The following is a 13,711-nucleotide window of genomic DNA, read 5'->3' as shown; positions in this document are numbered from 1 at the left end:
GCATCTTACCTCCACCGCACTGATGGCATTGGTGGGCCATTGAACTCTCCTCCCGACAAGACTTGGCACATACATGGTGTTGCGGGTCACTATCATCGGGTGGTCGAGGATTTATATGGCATCCAATCTTCGATGGGCGTAGATAAATAGTACTCCTTCCGTGTTTTTTTGGGGTCACATATACTCCGTACTACTTCCTGCCATCATTTTTTAGGGGTCACATTTATGTTTTTAGTAACTTTCCTATCCCACCTCCTGATCATCTAATAAACCTAATTTATTTTAGGGGTCACCACTACATTGAACAATTGTTTTCATTAGAGTATTAGACTTATCCCCATCCCTCCAAAATATTCTTGTCCTGACTCTCTTTCTTTGATTAAAATATTTACCTCACCCCTCTTTATTAATTTTTGGGAAATTTCCATTAGTACACTCGTACTATTGACTTCTGCCAACGATACACTCAATAAAAATTAACTTGCCAATAATACACCTATAATGTTATTACGGTGAACTTTTCCATTAGATATTTTAACTATAGTTAACCATTGGTTAAAAAATAAAAATAAAAATAAAATGAAGAAAACATAACACTTTGATTTGAAGCAGAACCCTAAAATATCTTCCTCTTCTTTTTTTCCCTTTCTTCTTCCTTTATCATCTAAAAACCTAAACAAAACTGAACACAGTCTACACTTAAATCTGAAAGCTACTGAAAAAGCGGCAAAAGTCGCTGAATTTGTAGTAACAATAGCAAGAGCAGCACACAACGCAACTAAAACGTTAGGTCCATAAGGGGGAGACACAACAAGAGAATCACAACAAGTGAACTCTCAAATTAGTACTCAACCGACACAATCCCAACAAAAAATCTAATTTTATATATGGTTAATTGAGACTTTATTTTTGTAAGGCATAACACACATTTTTGCTGGATTTTTTTTCTAAATGTTGTCAAGTACTCCTAAACAGCTTGTGTACTAACAAGGAAAATGTGAGATTTACTTATTTTTAATTTTTTAATTTTTAACCCAGTTAACCACATTTAAATATTTAATGGAATAAATCATGGTAAATATTTAAGTGGAATAAGTGTGCCATTGGCAATATAATTAAAAGTAAGTGTATCATTGGCAGAAGCCAATAGTACAAGTGTACTAATGAGAATTTCTCTTAATTTTTTTATTAAATTCAAGTTCAATTTTTTTTTTTTTTTTTTTAGAAAAAAGTTCAACTTTTTTTCCTTAGTATGCGTGTTGGTCTAACATGTAACCCCTAATTAAATAATTGTAACCCCTAATTAAATAATACGGATGGTGTATATTCCACAACTCCGTACAGTCCAGGACACCAGGTGACCAGGTAGACCAGGTTCACGGTATTCACATTTCACCTACCTTGGACGTCCTCACATTGTCGCATCCCTTTATAATTGTTGCCCGTAGCCCACTAATTAGAGGCAGCGATAGCTGTCAACATGGCAAACGCGTACAAACCAAAAAGGTTGATTAGTCTAATCTAATCCACATACTAATCCGCCATTTTTAGAATTATTAAGCAGCAGCAGCAGCAGCAGCAGCAGCAGCATCAATACCAATTCTTCGCCACTACCAGATCCGTGTTTTCTGAAACTCTGCTCTTCATTTTCACAATTTTCCTTCTTTTGACTTTTCTCTGACTTTGTCGCTGTTGTTGTTGTCTCTCTGTGCAATGGTGAATTCCTCAATCATTCCCGCTTTTTCTTTCCTCTCTCTTCTTCCCCTTCTCCTGCTTTTCTTAGAAGTTTCCTCGTCTTTTACACCCACCGATCATCACCTAATCAACTGCGGGTCATCCGCCCCTTCCACCATCGATGCCGACCACCGCAAGTTCTTCGGCGACGAGTCGTCGCTTCCTCACTCGGTTCGCCTATCGGCTTCTCAGACGATTCCACTCACTGATTTAGAGTTCAAACTATCTGGGGATGTCTCCCCTCTTTACAACTCGGTCAGAATCTTCAGAAAACCCTCGAAATACACGTTTCGGGTCAAAGAGAAAGGTGCTCATTTGGTACGTCTTCATTTTCACCGTTTTGATTCCTCGAATTTCGATCTTTCAGATGCTCAATTTCATGTTTTAGCTGATGGGTATTTGTTGTTGAATGAATTTAGTGGGTTGACCATGAAATCGCTTGAAATTAGAGAGTATATTTTGTGGGTTGATAGTGATAAACTTGAACTTTCTTTTAAACCTTTGAAGAAATTCAATTTTGGTTTTGTCAATGCAATTGAAGTTATTTCTGCGCCTAGGGATTTGATTTTGGACAGTGCCCAATTTGTAGATTCTAATGGGGTGATTAAAATTGATGGAATTTCTAGAAGTGCATTTGAAACTATGTTTAGGGTTAATGTTGGAGGGGCTAAAGTGACCCCTTTTAATGATTCTTTGTGGAGAACATGGACTACTGATGATGGATATTTAGAATCAGATCATGGGTCTAAAGAAGCTCATTTTGGTGGTAAAATTAAGTACCAATTGGGAGGAGCAAGCCGAGAAGTTGCCCCTGATAATGTGTACAACAGTGCGAGAGTGGTTAGTGCTTCGAGTTCTGGTGTTGCGAAAGAGTATTTGACATGGGGTTTTCCGATTGTTGATGGGTACAAGTATCTTGTGAGGACCCATTTCTGTGATATTGCTAGTCCTGTGCTCGGATCATTGTATTTCAATGTGTATGTTAATGGGGATATGAGTATCGAAAATTTGGATCTATCAACGATTACAAACAGTTTAGCTTCCCCTTACTATGCTGATTTCGTGGTGAATGGAGAAAATGGGGTAATTACAGTTAGTATCGGGCATTCAAAAGGGAGCTCATCTTCAGGGGTTGATGCATTATTGAATGGAATAGAAGTCTTCAAAATGAGCAACTCAATGAATAGCCTTGATGGAATGGTGTCTGCAAAGTCAATCCTGAGAAGATGTAGAGGAGGAAACAGTAGTTTTTTGGTACTTGTTGTTGCTGCAGTTGGGCTGTTGGTTGCTGCATCTGTTGTCTTGCGGAAAAGATTAATGGCTGCTAGTGATTCTGTGGCATGGTCTCCTTTGCCTGTGGATATTTCTGAAGTTAGTTTGAAGTCGACATATTTGTAGTACGTTTTGCAAGTTGGGTCCTTTTGGAGGTGAATGTATGTATGTATGTTGCAAAATTGCAAATCCTAGTCTTGTTTGAAGGTCGAATATGGGCATCGGAGAACTTTGGTTCAGAGACTTCAGACAATGCTAGATGTGAAATGGACTGATTCCCTTTCAGTTATGTAAGTATAACTTTTACGGAGTACTTGTGAATGACTTCCGATTATAGATATTTATTTTGTTGTTGATATAATGTTAACATTCTTTCTAAGGTTAGTGATCCTGTTGTTTGATTGTTATATATGGTGAAGGCATACGAATGAAAACCAACTGTAATGGATATGTGCGTAGAATAATTTTCTGGTTTGAATGGTGTCATATATTAATGAGTAATTTTTCCTCCCCATTTGTGTCTATGCAATTCCTTGCTGTCATCTCATTCTTATTCGTTTCCTGTGTTGATCATTTGATCAGTAGTAAGGAATGAGTAGATCATCCTTGCTCGCTGGAAAGAGAGGACTCTTACTAGCTTTGTTCAGTGAAATTGTGAATGATGTTCCTCCATATATCTATCATTCATGGAACTTTGAGGGGTAATACATTGTATAACGGATAAGTAGCATTTTTTCCAATCAGTAAAGTCTGACAATGAATTTGAGTTTTCTTAATACTTGTTGAATCATCATGTTAGGTTTCTGACAACCAATGGTATGTCCAGGGTTGTGTTCTAGGTTCTGACAACCAAACTGCAGAATTGTTATATCTTGTTATTGTGCATAGAGTAACCACAAAAATACTGTCTAGCTTGACGATATGGAGGGATCGAGATTTCTGCATATTTGTTCATGTTATACACAGGAACGGGAAAATCTTTCATTGGCAGATGGAGTAATCTACTGCTAAAAGTGCACCCCCCAAAAAATGCAGAAGATCATCCCTAGCTCCTAACGGGTGAAATATGGATGAAAGCTGGGTTCCCTAAATCTGTTGTACTCGTTCAGTTCCCTCACAAAAAAAACTTTGTGAGCCGGTCTCATACAAGAATGAACATACAGAGGGAGATGGAGCTATCCTCACTCAGGTTTCATTGAATAGTATTCATTGTTTTAGCTGCTTAAATGCAAAATATTTATGGGAAATAATTGTTGAAGATTTCAACAATTTTGATGGGTACGAAGCATTAATTGTGCCTTGTATTTGAGCTTTAAGAAAACGTAATTTACACTGACTGATAGATTTCAACTATGCATCTGGGAGAGGCACGAGTTGCAGCTTTGGTTGGGGCATGAATGTGGTGGCTATACAGTTTCTGGCGTAATAATACAACTAGTACTACTAATACTATTACTTTGAATCTGATGAACCCCGTTGAAACAAATAACTTCATTAATCATCCCCCCAAAACATGAAAACATCATCTTCTATTATATACTTCACAGCTTTACAGCATAAAACATGAAAAAATTGATTAACAAAACAGCTTTACACGCTTACAGTCTTACTACATGAAGATTCACCCCTCCTGTCATCACGTGTTAAGTCGTGTAGGATGAAAACTGTAGATATCCCTCCTAGGGTTTCTACTGATTACGAAAAGTATGTTTTTAATCTAAAATACGGAGTACTTCATATATGTAGACCAGTAGTCCTAGGCTCGCCGCTCTAGCTAGCTGCCCAGAAGGGGCATAGCTAGAGCATATTACATGCACTTGAGTTTACGGTGCACCCTCTGACATTTTCTCCTTATACGAGAGGAGAAACACTACAAGAAATTGTACTATTATTTCCCGTCGCGAAAGGCCAATAATCGTTGATTAACGACGGGATTTCCTGTCGCGAACCCGTCATAAAAGGGGGCCGTCGTTAATAGAAATCCCGTCGTAAATTCGTCGTAAACCCGTCGTAAAAGACATTTGCGACGGTTATTCCCGTCATTGTTTGGTTGTTAGCCCCGTCGTAATTAGATTGTCGTTAAATATACAAATCATCTTTCGTTTATAATTGCTCCTAGAGGTTATGTTAGGATTCCTAGCTAATCTCCCTATAACTCTAGCTGATCGATACCGAATGTAGGAGAATACAACTCGATCGACACTGAACAGTTTGAAGTGACGCTGGGCTCGATTAGTAATTGTGTCAACATACATATACGTAATAGGCTTACGGCTTACGGCTTACGGCTTACGGCTTACGGCTTACGGCTTACGGCTTACCCTAATAAAAATAGAAATGGCACAAGAAGACACACATCTAATTCTGGTCCACCACGCATAAATACGAAACCGACACAAGCACACACGCGAATACCAACAAATCTAATTCAATCTCACCAACATTAATATTAAAAATAAAAGTAAACTAATTATAAATAGAGTTTAAAGTCAAACTTAATTCTTTCAAGCAGACGAAATGCAATTGCTTGCCAAAATTAGTGAGTATCACTCTCTATATAAAGTCAATCATTTTTTATTGGAAATCAAATCCTTGTTTAGAAATTTGCTTCTTATATATTCGATATAAAACAAAAATAAAAATAAAAATAAAAATTGGTGGTTGCTATTACTTTTATAAAAAATAAAACAAGTGTACGCTTGTTATGAAGTATAAAAAACAAGTGTACACACTCGAGAGTTTCCACTGCTCAGCATCTATAGTTTTCCACTACCATAGATAATGACACCTCTATGTTTCTTACGTACCTAAAGATTCTATCTCCAACTAACTAAATCATCATTTTTTTATAAAATGAAAAGAAAATAGTATTAAGTTTTTATTTTAATTCAAAATTGGAAACCTTCAAAAAAAAATAAAAAAAATTCAAAATTGGAAACTTGATCGAATGCAACAAGAAAAATCCTGGGTAAGCCAGGGTAAGGGTATTGCTAATATGTTGCATCTAATTTCATTTCAATTAAAATATATTTTTTTAAAAATAAAATAAAATTTGAATGAGTTATAAAGACATTACAAAGGAGGTTCGATCGAGGATCGGAGTCTATTATGCAATTTATTGTACACAAGTCATCTTTCTTTGCCACTAGACCAAAACCCCATTTATATCAAAATAATAATACTTTGACGCAACATTTCATTCTAGAATCGCGGGTATGTAGACAAATTATGGATTGGACTAGACAGAAAGATATGTTACTGATTGTAGATAAAATTTACAGATCGTTATATAAGTATGTAGACAAATTGCAGATCGTTGTACATAAGTAAACAATTCAAATTACCAATCGTTGTGTAATTAATACTGTATGTGAAAAGAAATTATGGATATGTAGGTTGAGTGGCCGCATGAATCTTGCATTTGGGATTACTTGACAATCTAACTAAATGAGCTAAATCTAGATAATGAATCACAACGAAAAATAAGCTAGGTATTATATTCCAAATTAACATTAGAAAGGAGCGGGTTTATAATTCATTTTATGTTTTTATTTAATCTAATTAATTAAGAAAAAATCCCACTAAACAAAATCTAATCACTGTTAAGTATATAGTGTTTGACTTAATTACAAAAATGTCAAACTATTATTAATATGGTAATAATTAATACCTCTTAATTCTATCACGTAAGCTAATTAACGCTTACATAATAGCGAATGTTTTTGGTACGTGAACCATGCCTTAATTAACCCTAGCTAGTAGAAAAAGAAAAAACAAAACCCCTTTTCAGCTCTTCTTCTCTCCCTATATAAGTGGAAAACTGACCTACATTTTTAGCAACACACTACACCATAAAGGAAATCTTAGAGAGAGAAAGCGAGAGAGAAAAATGGCGGATACAAGAATCGAAAGAGAAGCTTCAACTAAGAATAACAATAATAATAATAATAATAATGGAGGAGGAGAAGTTAAAGAAGTTATGAAAGTGATAATGGTGGTATTAACAGTGGTAATGTTGGGTTACTTAATAATATGGATAGTTATGCCCACTAATCTTTACAAGAATAATTGGAAGACTAAAATGTCTGCAACTTTAACCTCCACTTATTTTGGTACTCAAGGTACTTATTTTTACTTCATTTATTTATGTTGCATGTAATTATTTTTGCATGTTTTAGCTAATTAATTTTAATTAAGTAAGTTGCATGTGATTAATTGGAGTATTACTTTTGCAGGCACATCCTTGTTGATTTTCACATTTCCTGTCCTCTTCATTGCTATTTTAGGATCTGTTTACCTTCATTTGGGCAAGAAATATGTTGATTATGAAGTACCAAGGTAGGTTATATAAAATTTATTACAACTTTATATAGGAGTATAGCTAGGGTAGGGATGTCAACGAGCTGAGTATTAGGTTGTTCGAGCTAAACTTGATAAGAAATTTCCAAGCTTAACTGAGTTTCCATTTTCCCAATTCAAGTTTAGCTCTAGTTAAGTTTTTCATAGCTCGAGCTAATTGGCTGATTTAAGTTTTCCATTGTTCGAGCTTGTGCCACATGAGTAGCTCGTTTAAATTTGAAGTTTTAAGAGACTCTATTCCTTCTAACATACATACTTCTTTTTTAACCGATGTCAAAAGAAAAAATGTTTTGTAATTAAAGAAGCTAATTAAATTAATTTGTTGAATGGTGTGAACAGGAAAGAGGAGAAAAGTAGTAGCACTTCAAGGTGGTTAGCGAAATGGAGAAGGCCAGTGCTCGTGAGAGGACCCTTGGGGATAGTATCAGGGGTAGAACTGTCATTTCTCTTGATGTTCATTGCTTTCCTCGTTTGGTCCTTGACTGTGTACTTGCATGTTGGCTATTCTAAGATCAAGGTCAAGGGAAACCAAAGGTATAATTACCTTCTTCATTAGATACATAATCTTTTAAAACATATTTGTCGCAATTTAATTAGAAGGTGGACCATGGTGCACAGTGAGCATGTATGCTGCATCTTAAGAACACTAGTATATAATTAAAAGAACATTTTGTTACGTGAAAAGAACATGAATATATTTTTTATTTATAATTTTAATAAATGGAAAAACAATATTATTTTTTATAAAAAGAAGTGAAATATTATATCGCATGTTCTTTTGCTTATGCACATATGTTCTTTTGGTGCACCATGGTCCACTGATTGTTTGTTTGTTGTCGTTGATTGCTTCGAATTTTCAGTTCTTGGAAAAACAAAAACGAGTTTCTTAATTAAAACAATCAAGATTTTGTTTGTTTCTAGTCTTTTGTTGTCAGTTTTGTTTCAAAAATACCATGACTAATATAAGGTCGTTTTTATGGTTTTAAAATTTTCTTTAATGAAGTTGGGTCTGGTTAACAAAAAAAAATTGCACGTACGTGTACGTGTACGTGTACGTATTGCAGATGGTTATACAAATGGGAAGCAACCATATTCAGGTTAGGGCTAACAGGAAACATATGTTTATCAATGTTGTTCTACCCTGTAACTCGTGGATCGTCGATACTGCCATTGTTAGGGCTAACTTCGGAAGGAAGCATTAAATATCACATATGGCTTGGTCATTTGACAATGGCACTCTTCACTGCTCATGGCCTTGGCTATATCCCTCTCTGGCTTGTTGCTGGTGAAATCTCCGAGGTAACTATTTTTTACACTATCTCATTACATTACTGTATACTCCCTCCGTCCCGGAATACTCGACCCGGTTTGACCGGCATAGAGTTTAAGGGACTTGAATTGACTTATTTAATTTAATAGGTAGTAGTTGATAGTGGGGTATTATTTTAATGTAGTTAGTGGGAGGTGGGTTAAGAGGTGGGGTTGGGGGAGAGTAGGGGTTGAATTTTTAATTATTTTTTGTATGGAGTAGGGGGTAGGTGGGTTAATAGGGGTGGAGTGAGAAATAATATAATATTGTTAGAATATTTCCATTTTTAGAAACAAGTCAAATATTATGGGACGACCCGATAAGTAAAACAGGTCAAGTATTCCGGGACGGAGGGAGTAACAATTAACAAAAGTTACCTTAGAAATCAATTGGTAAAAAGTACACCCAGTTATATGTAGCTCTACATGCAATCGGGTCATTTTGTATTTTTAATCATTCAAAAAAACACATTTTTATTATTTAAAAGCACATACTTATTGATTAAAAGCATGTTTACAACAAAAAAAAATACATCATCTTTAAAATAATATATTTTTGAATTTCTAATGAAGTGCTAAAATAAAAAAATAAAAAAATCTAGAAAATAATGTATCTGCTTTATTGTAAAATTGTGCTTTTGAACTGCAAAATGTATTTTTAAATCGGAAAATGTGCTTTTAAACCGTAAAAATGTTCTTTTAACCCGATTGCACGTATAACTACATACAATCGGGTGCACCTTCTAATTTGTGCGTTATACCTAGTGTTAGAAAATTCTTTATTAATTAATGTTTCACAAAAACGAACATTCAAACATTGATTAAACAAGTCATATTAAATCGGTCAATTTGCGAAATTAACTATATTTTTAGATAAGTACATCTCATGCACTTTGTAGGGAGTAACATATCACACATATGCTAAAAACTTGGATGAATGTATTAATGGTAGGACCATATGATAAGATTTAGGAAGTTAAGACTGCGGAATAGTACATGATAAGAGATTAAAGAGTCGTGTTCGAATGACAATCTTAGGCAAGAGTCCAACAAGCTAGTTAGCTTAGCTCAGTGGAGCTGGATCAATCAACTGATGTAATTGCAATCTTAGCCCAAATATTCTTGGCATTTTTAGTGGTGGGCTTTCTTTCATTATTGGAAGTGCTATTGTGGGCCCCCGTTTCCTATGGTCCGTATTTCCTTATAATCACATGGGCCGGTGTTCACTATTTCAGACATTTTGTGACTTTTGTTTTTGTTTTTCAAAAGGTCTTGCGCGCACAAGGTGTACAATAAATTTATTGTACACCAACATAATTTTTATGCATTTTTTTGTAACTTTAACCTATTTTTCTGTAACTTTTATATTATAAAATTAAAAGGTTTGATAGGTAAACATTTTAAAGGGTTAAATGATCAATTTATACATTATTAGTGATTTTGAAGAAATAATTTTTATTCAAATGAAAAAATTTATCATTAAAAAATAGATAACTTTTACATATATAAATGTAACTTTTAACCATTTTGAATCAACTTTTATTCCAATGTACAATATTTATTGTACACCCCTTATAAATAAGAATTTGTGCTTTCAAAAGGTCTTGTGCGCACAAGGTGTACAATAAATTTATTGTACACCAAAATAACTTTTATGCATTTTTTTGTAACTTTAACCTATTTTTCTGTAACTTTTATATTATAAAATTAAAAGGTTGATAGATAAACATTTTAAAGGGTTAAATGATCAATTTATACATTATTAGTGATTTTGAAGAAATAATTTTTATTCAAATGAAAAAATTTATCATTAAAAAATAGATAACTTTTACATATATAAATATAACTTTTAACCATTTTGAATCAACTTTTATTCCAGTGTACAATATTTATTGTACACCCCTTATAAATAAGAATTTGTGTTTGCTTTTTCCTTTTCTTCTACTCTCGTTTATGGCAATTTCTCAAAAAATAAATAAAACATCAAGCATTTGATTGGATTTGGATTACAGTTGTAAGTTTCTGAACCCAAAAGTAGAAGTTTGACAGGAGACTGAATATAAAGTACGGAGTAGTTATAATTAAGACTCTGTTTGTTTTGACGGAAAATACAACAACAACAACAAAACTTTAGTCCTAAAATGATTTGGGGTCGGCAAGTTTTGACGGAAATATTTTTCAAAAAGTGTTTATTCTATTTTCCTTCGTTTGTTTTGTTAAGGGCGAAATTTGTTTTTCCAAAGATGGCAAAACAACTTGCTCTAGGGAAAAACAACTTTTCCTCTGAAAATGAGGAATGACACAATTTCCGCTCTAATCCCTTACATTTCCTTTTCCCTCATTTCATTCTCACTTCTATGTTCTTTTTTCTTTACGGAGTATGATAACTTATCGCAAATTCAGTATATGATCTAAAATAAACATGTCAAAACTTATGCAGGCATTGAATTGGAGTAAAACAGAAGTATCTAACGTAGCAGGAGAATTGTCATTGTTCTTTGGGCTAATCTTATGGGCAGCAACATACCCTCGTATTCGCCGAAAATGCTTTGAGATCTTCTTTTACACCCACTACCTCTACATTATCTTTGTTGTCTTCTTCTTCTTCCACGTGGGCATCGGCTATGCTTTCTACATGCTTCCTGGCTTTTACCTCTTTATGATTGACCGTTACTTACGGTTCCTCCAATCGAGTCAACGTGTGCGATTGCTTTCTGCTCGTGTCTTGTCTTGTGAAGCCCTTGAGCTCAACTTTGCCAAAAGTACGAGTTTGAGTTTCAATCCTACGAGTATAATGTTTGTCAATGTCCCCAGCATTTCCAAGATGCAATGGCACCCTTTTACTGTTAGTTCTAGTAGTAATTTGGAGCAAGATAAAATTAGTGTTGTAATCAAGGTTGATGGGAAATGGACAAGGAAGCTTTATGATATGGTTTCTTCTTCTTCTATTGATCGTCTTCAAGTCTCCGTTGAAGGACCTTATGGACCTGCCTCTAACCATTTTCTAAGGTTAGTCATCAGGTTATTATTGCTCTACCTAATACTCCCTCTGTTTCAGTTTTATAGTTATGTTTGACTAAAAAACACGAGTTTAAGAAAAAGTGAAATATATATAGGAAGTTGAAATATTACATTAATCATTGAATTGTATGAGAAAGTAAAATATAGTACATGCAAAAGGAAATATAGTACATGAGAAGTGGAATATAGCTAGTATAGTACATGTGTAGGTTTTTAATGCATTTTTTAATTTTGGGACGTCCGATCCCGAAAATAGGACAAAATTTTGGGACGTCCTCTGGAAAACAAGATTATAATTTGGGACGGAGGGAGTAATAATCAATGCTCTAATTTTTTTTTTTACGTAACTGATGCTTAGCAAAATCAGCTAAATAAATTTTGAGTTAATTTGATTCATTGATAATACTTGTGGTAACAGGCATGATACACTTGTGATGGTGAGTGGAGGCAGCGGCATAACGCCATTCATCTCCATTATCCAGGAGCTTCTATTTGCAAGCACCACTATGAAATGCCAAACCCCAAAAATCCTCCTTATTTCTTCATTCAAGAAATCCTCTGGTCTATCCATGTTGAATCTGCTCCTCCCACTCAATGGCACCTCTTCGGATCTTTCAACCCTAGACCTTCAGATCAAAGCCTATGTAACAAAAGAGAAAATACAAAGTGATGATTATCTGAAACAACCGCAAGCCATATGGTTCAAGCCTAATGCATCGGATTCACCTATATCCCCTAGCTTAGGCAAGAATGGTTGGCTTTGGCTTGGTGCCATTATCGCGTCATCATTCCTTGGGTTCTTAATCTTTATGGGGTTACTTACACAATACTACATCTACCCTATTGACCATAACACAAATGACATCTTCCCTTCAGCAGCTAGAACGATCTACTATCTGTTAATACTCTGTGGGTGTATGGTTATGGCTGCCAGTGGTGCATTCCTGTGGAATAAAAAAAGGAATGCCACTGAAACTAAGCAGATTATGAACATGGAAGGGATAACACCACAGGCAACACCAGAATCACGGTACTACAACGCTGATAGAGAGCTTGAGAGTCTTCCTCACCAGTCTATCCTCGAGTCTACAGAAATTCACTTTGGTCAAAGGCCTGACCTCAAGAGTAAGCCAACTTCCTCATTACATATGACATTTTCTTCTCACCAATATCTTTTTTGACTAGAACTAGACCAGATCAAAAGGCGGTCCAGGTCAGGCCATAAAAATCTGTCCATTATGTCAGGCCGGGCCAAGCTTCGGTTCACTTTTGTGTGCCCAAAATCCGCCATTATGTCAGGCCGGGCTAAACTATAACTAAATTTGTTGTTTTACGTTACCCAAAGCAAATTTTTTAAAAACTTCATGTCAGGCCAGGCCGGACTCATGTTGATAAGCTCTAACTTGTACTCTCTTATGCTAACCTTAAACTAAACTTACTTGGGTAGCTCTTATTCTAAACTTATGTTCCGGAAACTCCTACTTTTTTGTATTTTTCTTCTTACCCCGAGGTGTAAAGAACAGAGCCTAAAACTGACCCTTTGTCCTTGTACAGAATTGCTGTTTGATTGTAAGGGATCCAGTGTTGGAGTACTTGTTAGCGGGCCTGCTGGGCTGAGACACGAGGTTGCAGCAATATGTGGAGCTGGTTTGGTGGAAAATCTGCATTTTGAATCAATCAGTTTTAGTTGGTGAGTCGCCAACCTCAACCCGGCTGCACGGTTTATATTCCTGGTGTGACGCAACATTTTTCAGTTTCTGATGAGCTTGAAGAGAACCTGCAGTTCTTTTGCAGCTTTCCTGCCTTGGTTTATTTGGCATACCCCCACTTTGTACTTTCTAATCAATACCATATACAGATATACTTCTTCAACTAATGTACAAGTATAAATGGAAGGCTAATTAAAGCAAACTTCCACAGTTTGAGCGTGTGATTCCAATCTTATTAACATAGTTAAGTTATAATGAAACAAAGTTACAAATGTGTCTTTCGATTATCATTCTAGCTTTCTCTTGCA

The 13,711-nt window shown here is 35.2% G+C and overlaps 2 protein-coding genes across 2 annotated transcripts; both read left to right on the top strand.

The window, feature by feature from the left end:
* The first annotated feature begins 1,436 nt into the window (after positions 1 to 1,436).
* Positions 1,437 to 3,518, top strand: LOC110789873 (probable receptor-like protein kinase At5g24010). Its single transcript, XM_021994575.2, has one exon. It carries the CDS (start codon positions 1,714 to 1,716, stop codon positions 3,130 to 3,132), a length of 1,419 nt encoding a protein of 472 aa, XP_021850267.1. The 5' UTR covers positions 1,437 to 1,713; the 3' UTR covers positions 3,133 to 3,518.
* Positions 3,519 to 6,839: 3,321 nt separating this feature from the next.
* On the top strand, positions 6,840 to 13,690 carry LOC110789863 (ferric reduction oxidase 2). Its single transcript, XM_021994563.2, has 7 exons — positions 6,840 to 7,127; positions 7,242 to 7,344; positions 7,705 to 7,899; positions 8,430 to 8,664; positions 11,114 to 11,682; positions 12,113 to 12,819; positions 13,249 to 13,690. Exons 1-7 carry the CDS (start codon positions 6,896 to 6,898, stop codon positions 13,386 to 13,388), a joined length of 2,181 nt encoding a protein of 726 aa, XP_021850255.1. The 5' UTR covers positions 6,840 to 6,895; the 3' UTR covers positions 13,389 to 13,690.
* The last annotated feature ends 21 nt before the right edge of the window (positions 13,691 to 13,711 follow it).

This window comes from Spinacia oleracea, chromosome 2, assembly GCF_020520425.1.
Source record: "Spinacia oleracea cultivar Varoflay chromosome 2, BTI_SOV_V1, whole genome shotgun sequence".
NCBI lineage: Eukaryota > Viridiplantae > Streptophyta > Magnoliopsida > Caryophyllales > Amaranthaceae > Spinacia > Spinacia oleracea.
Note: the sequence above shows the minus strand (reverse complement) of the source record. Positions and strands in the feature narration are given on the sequence as shown.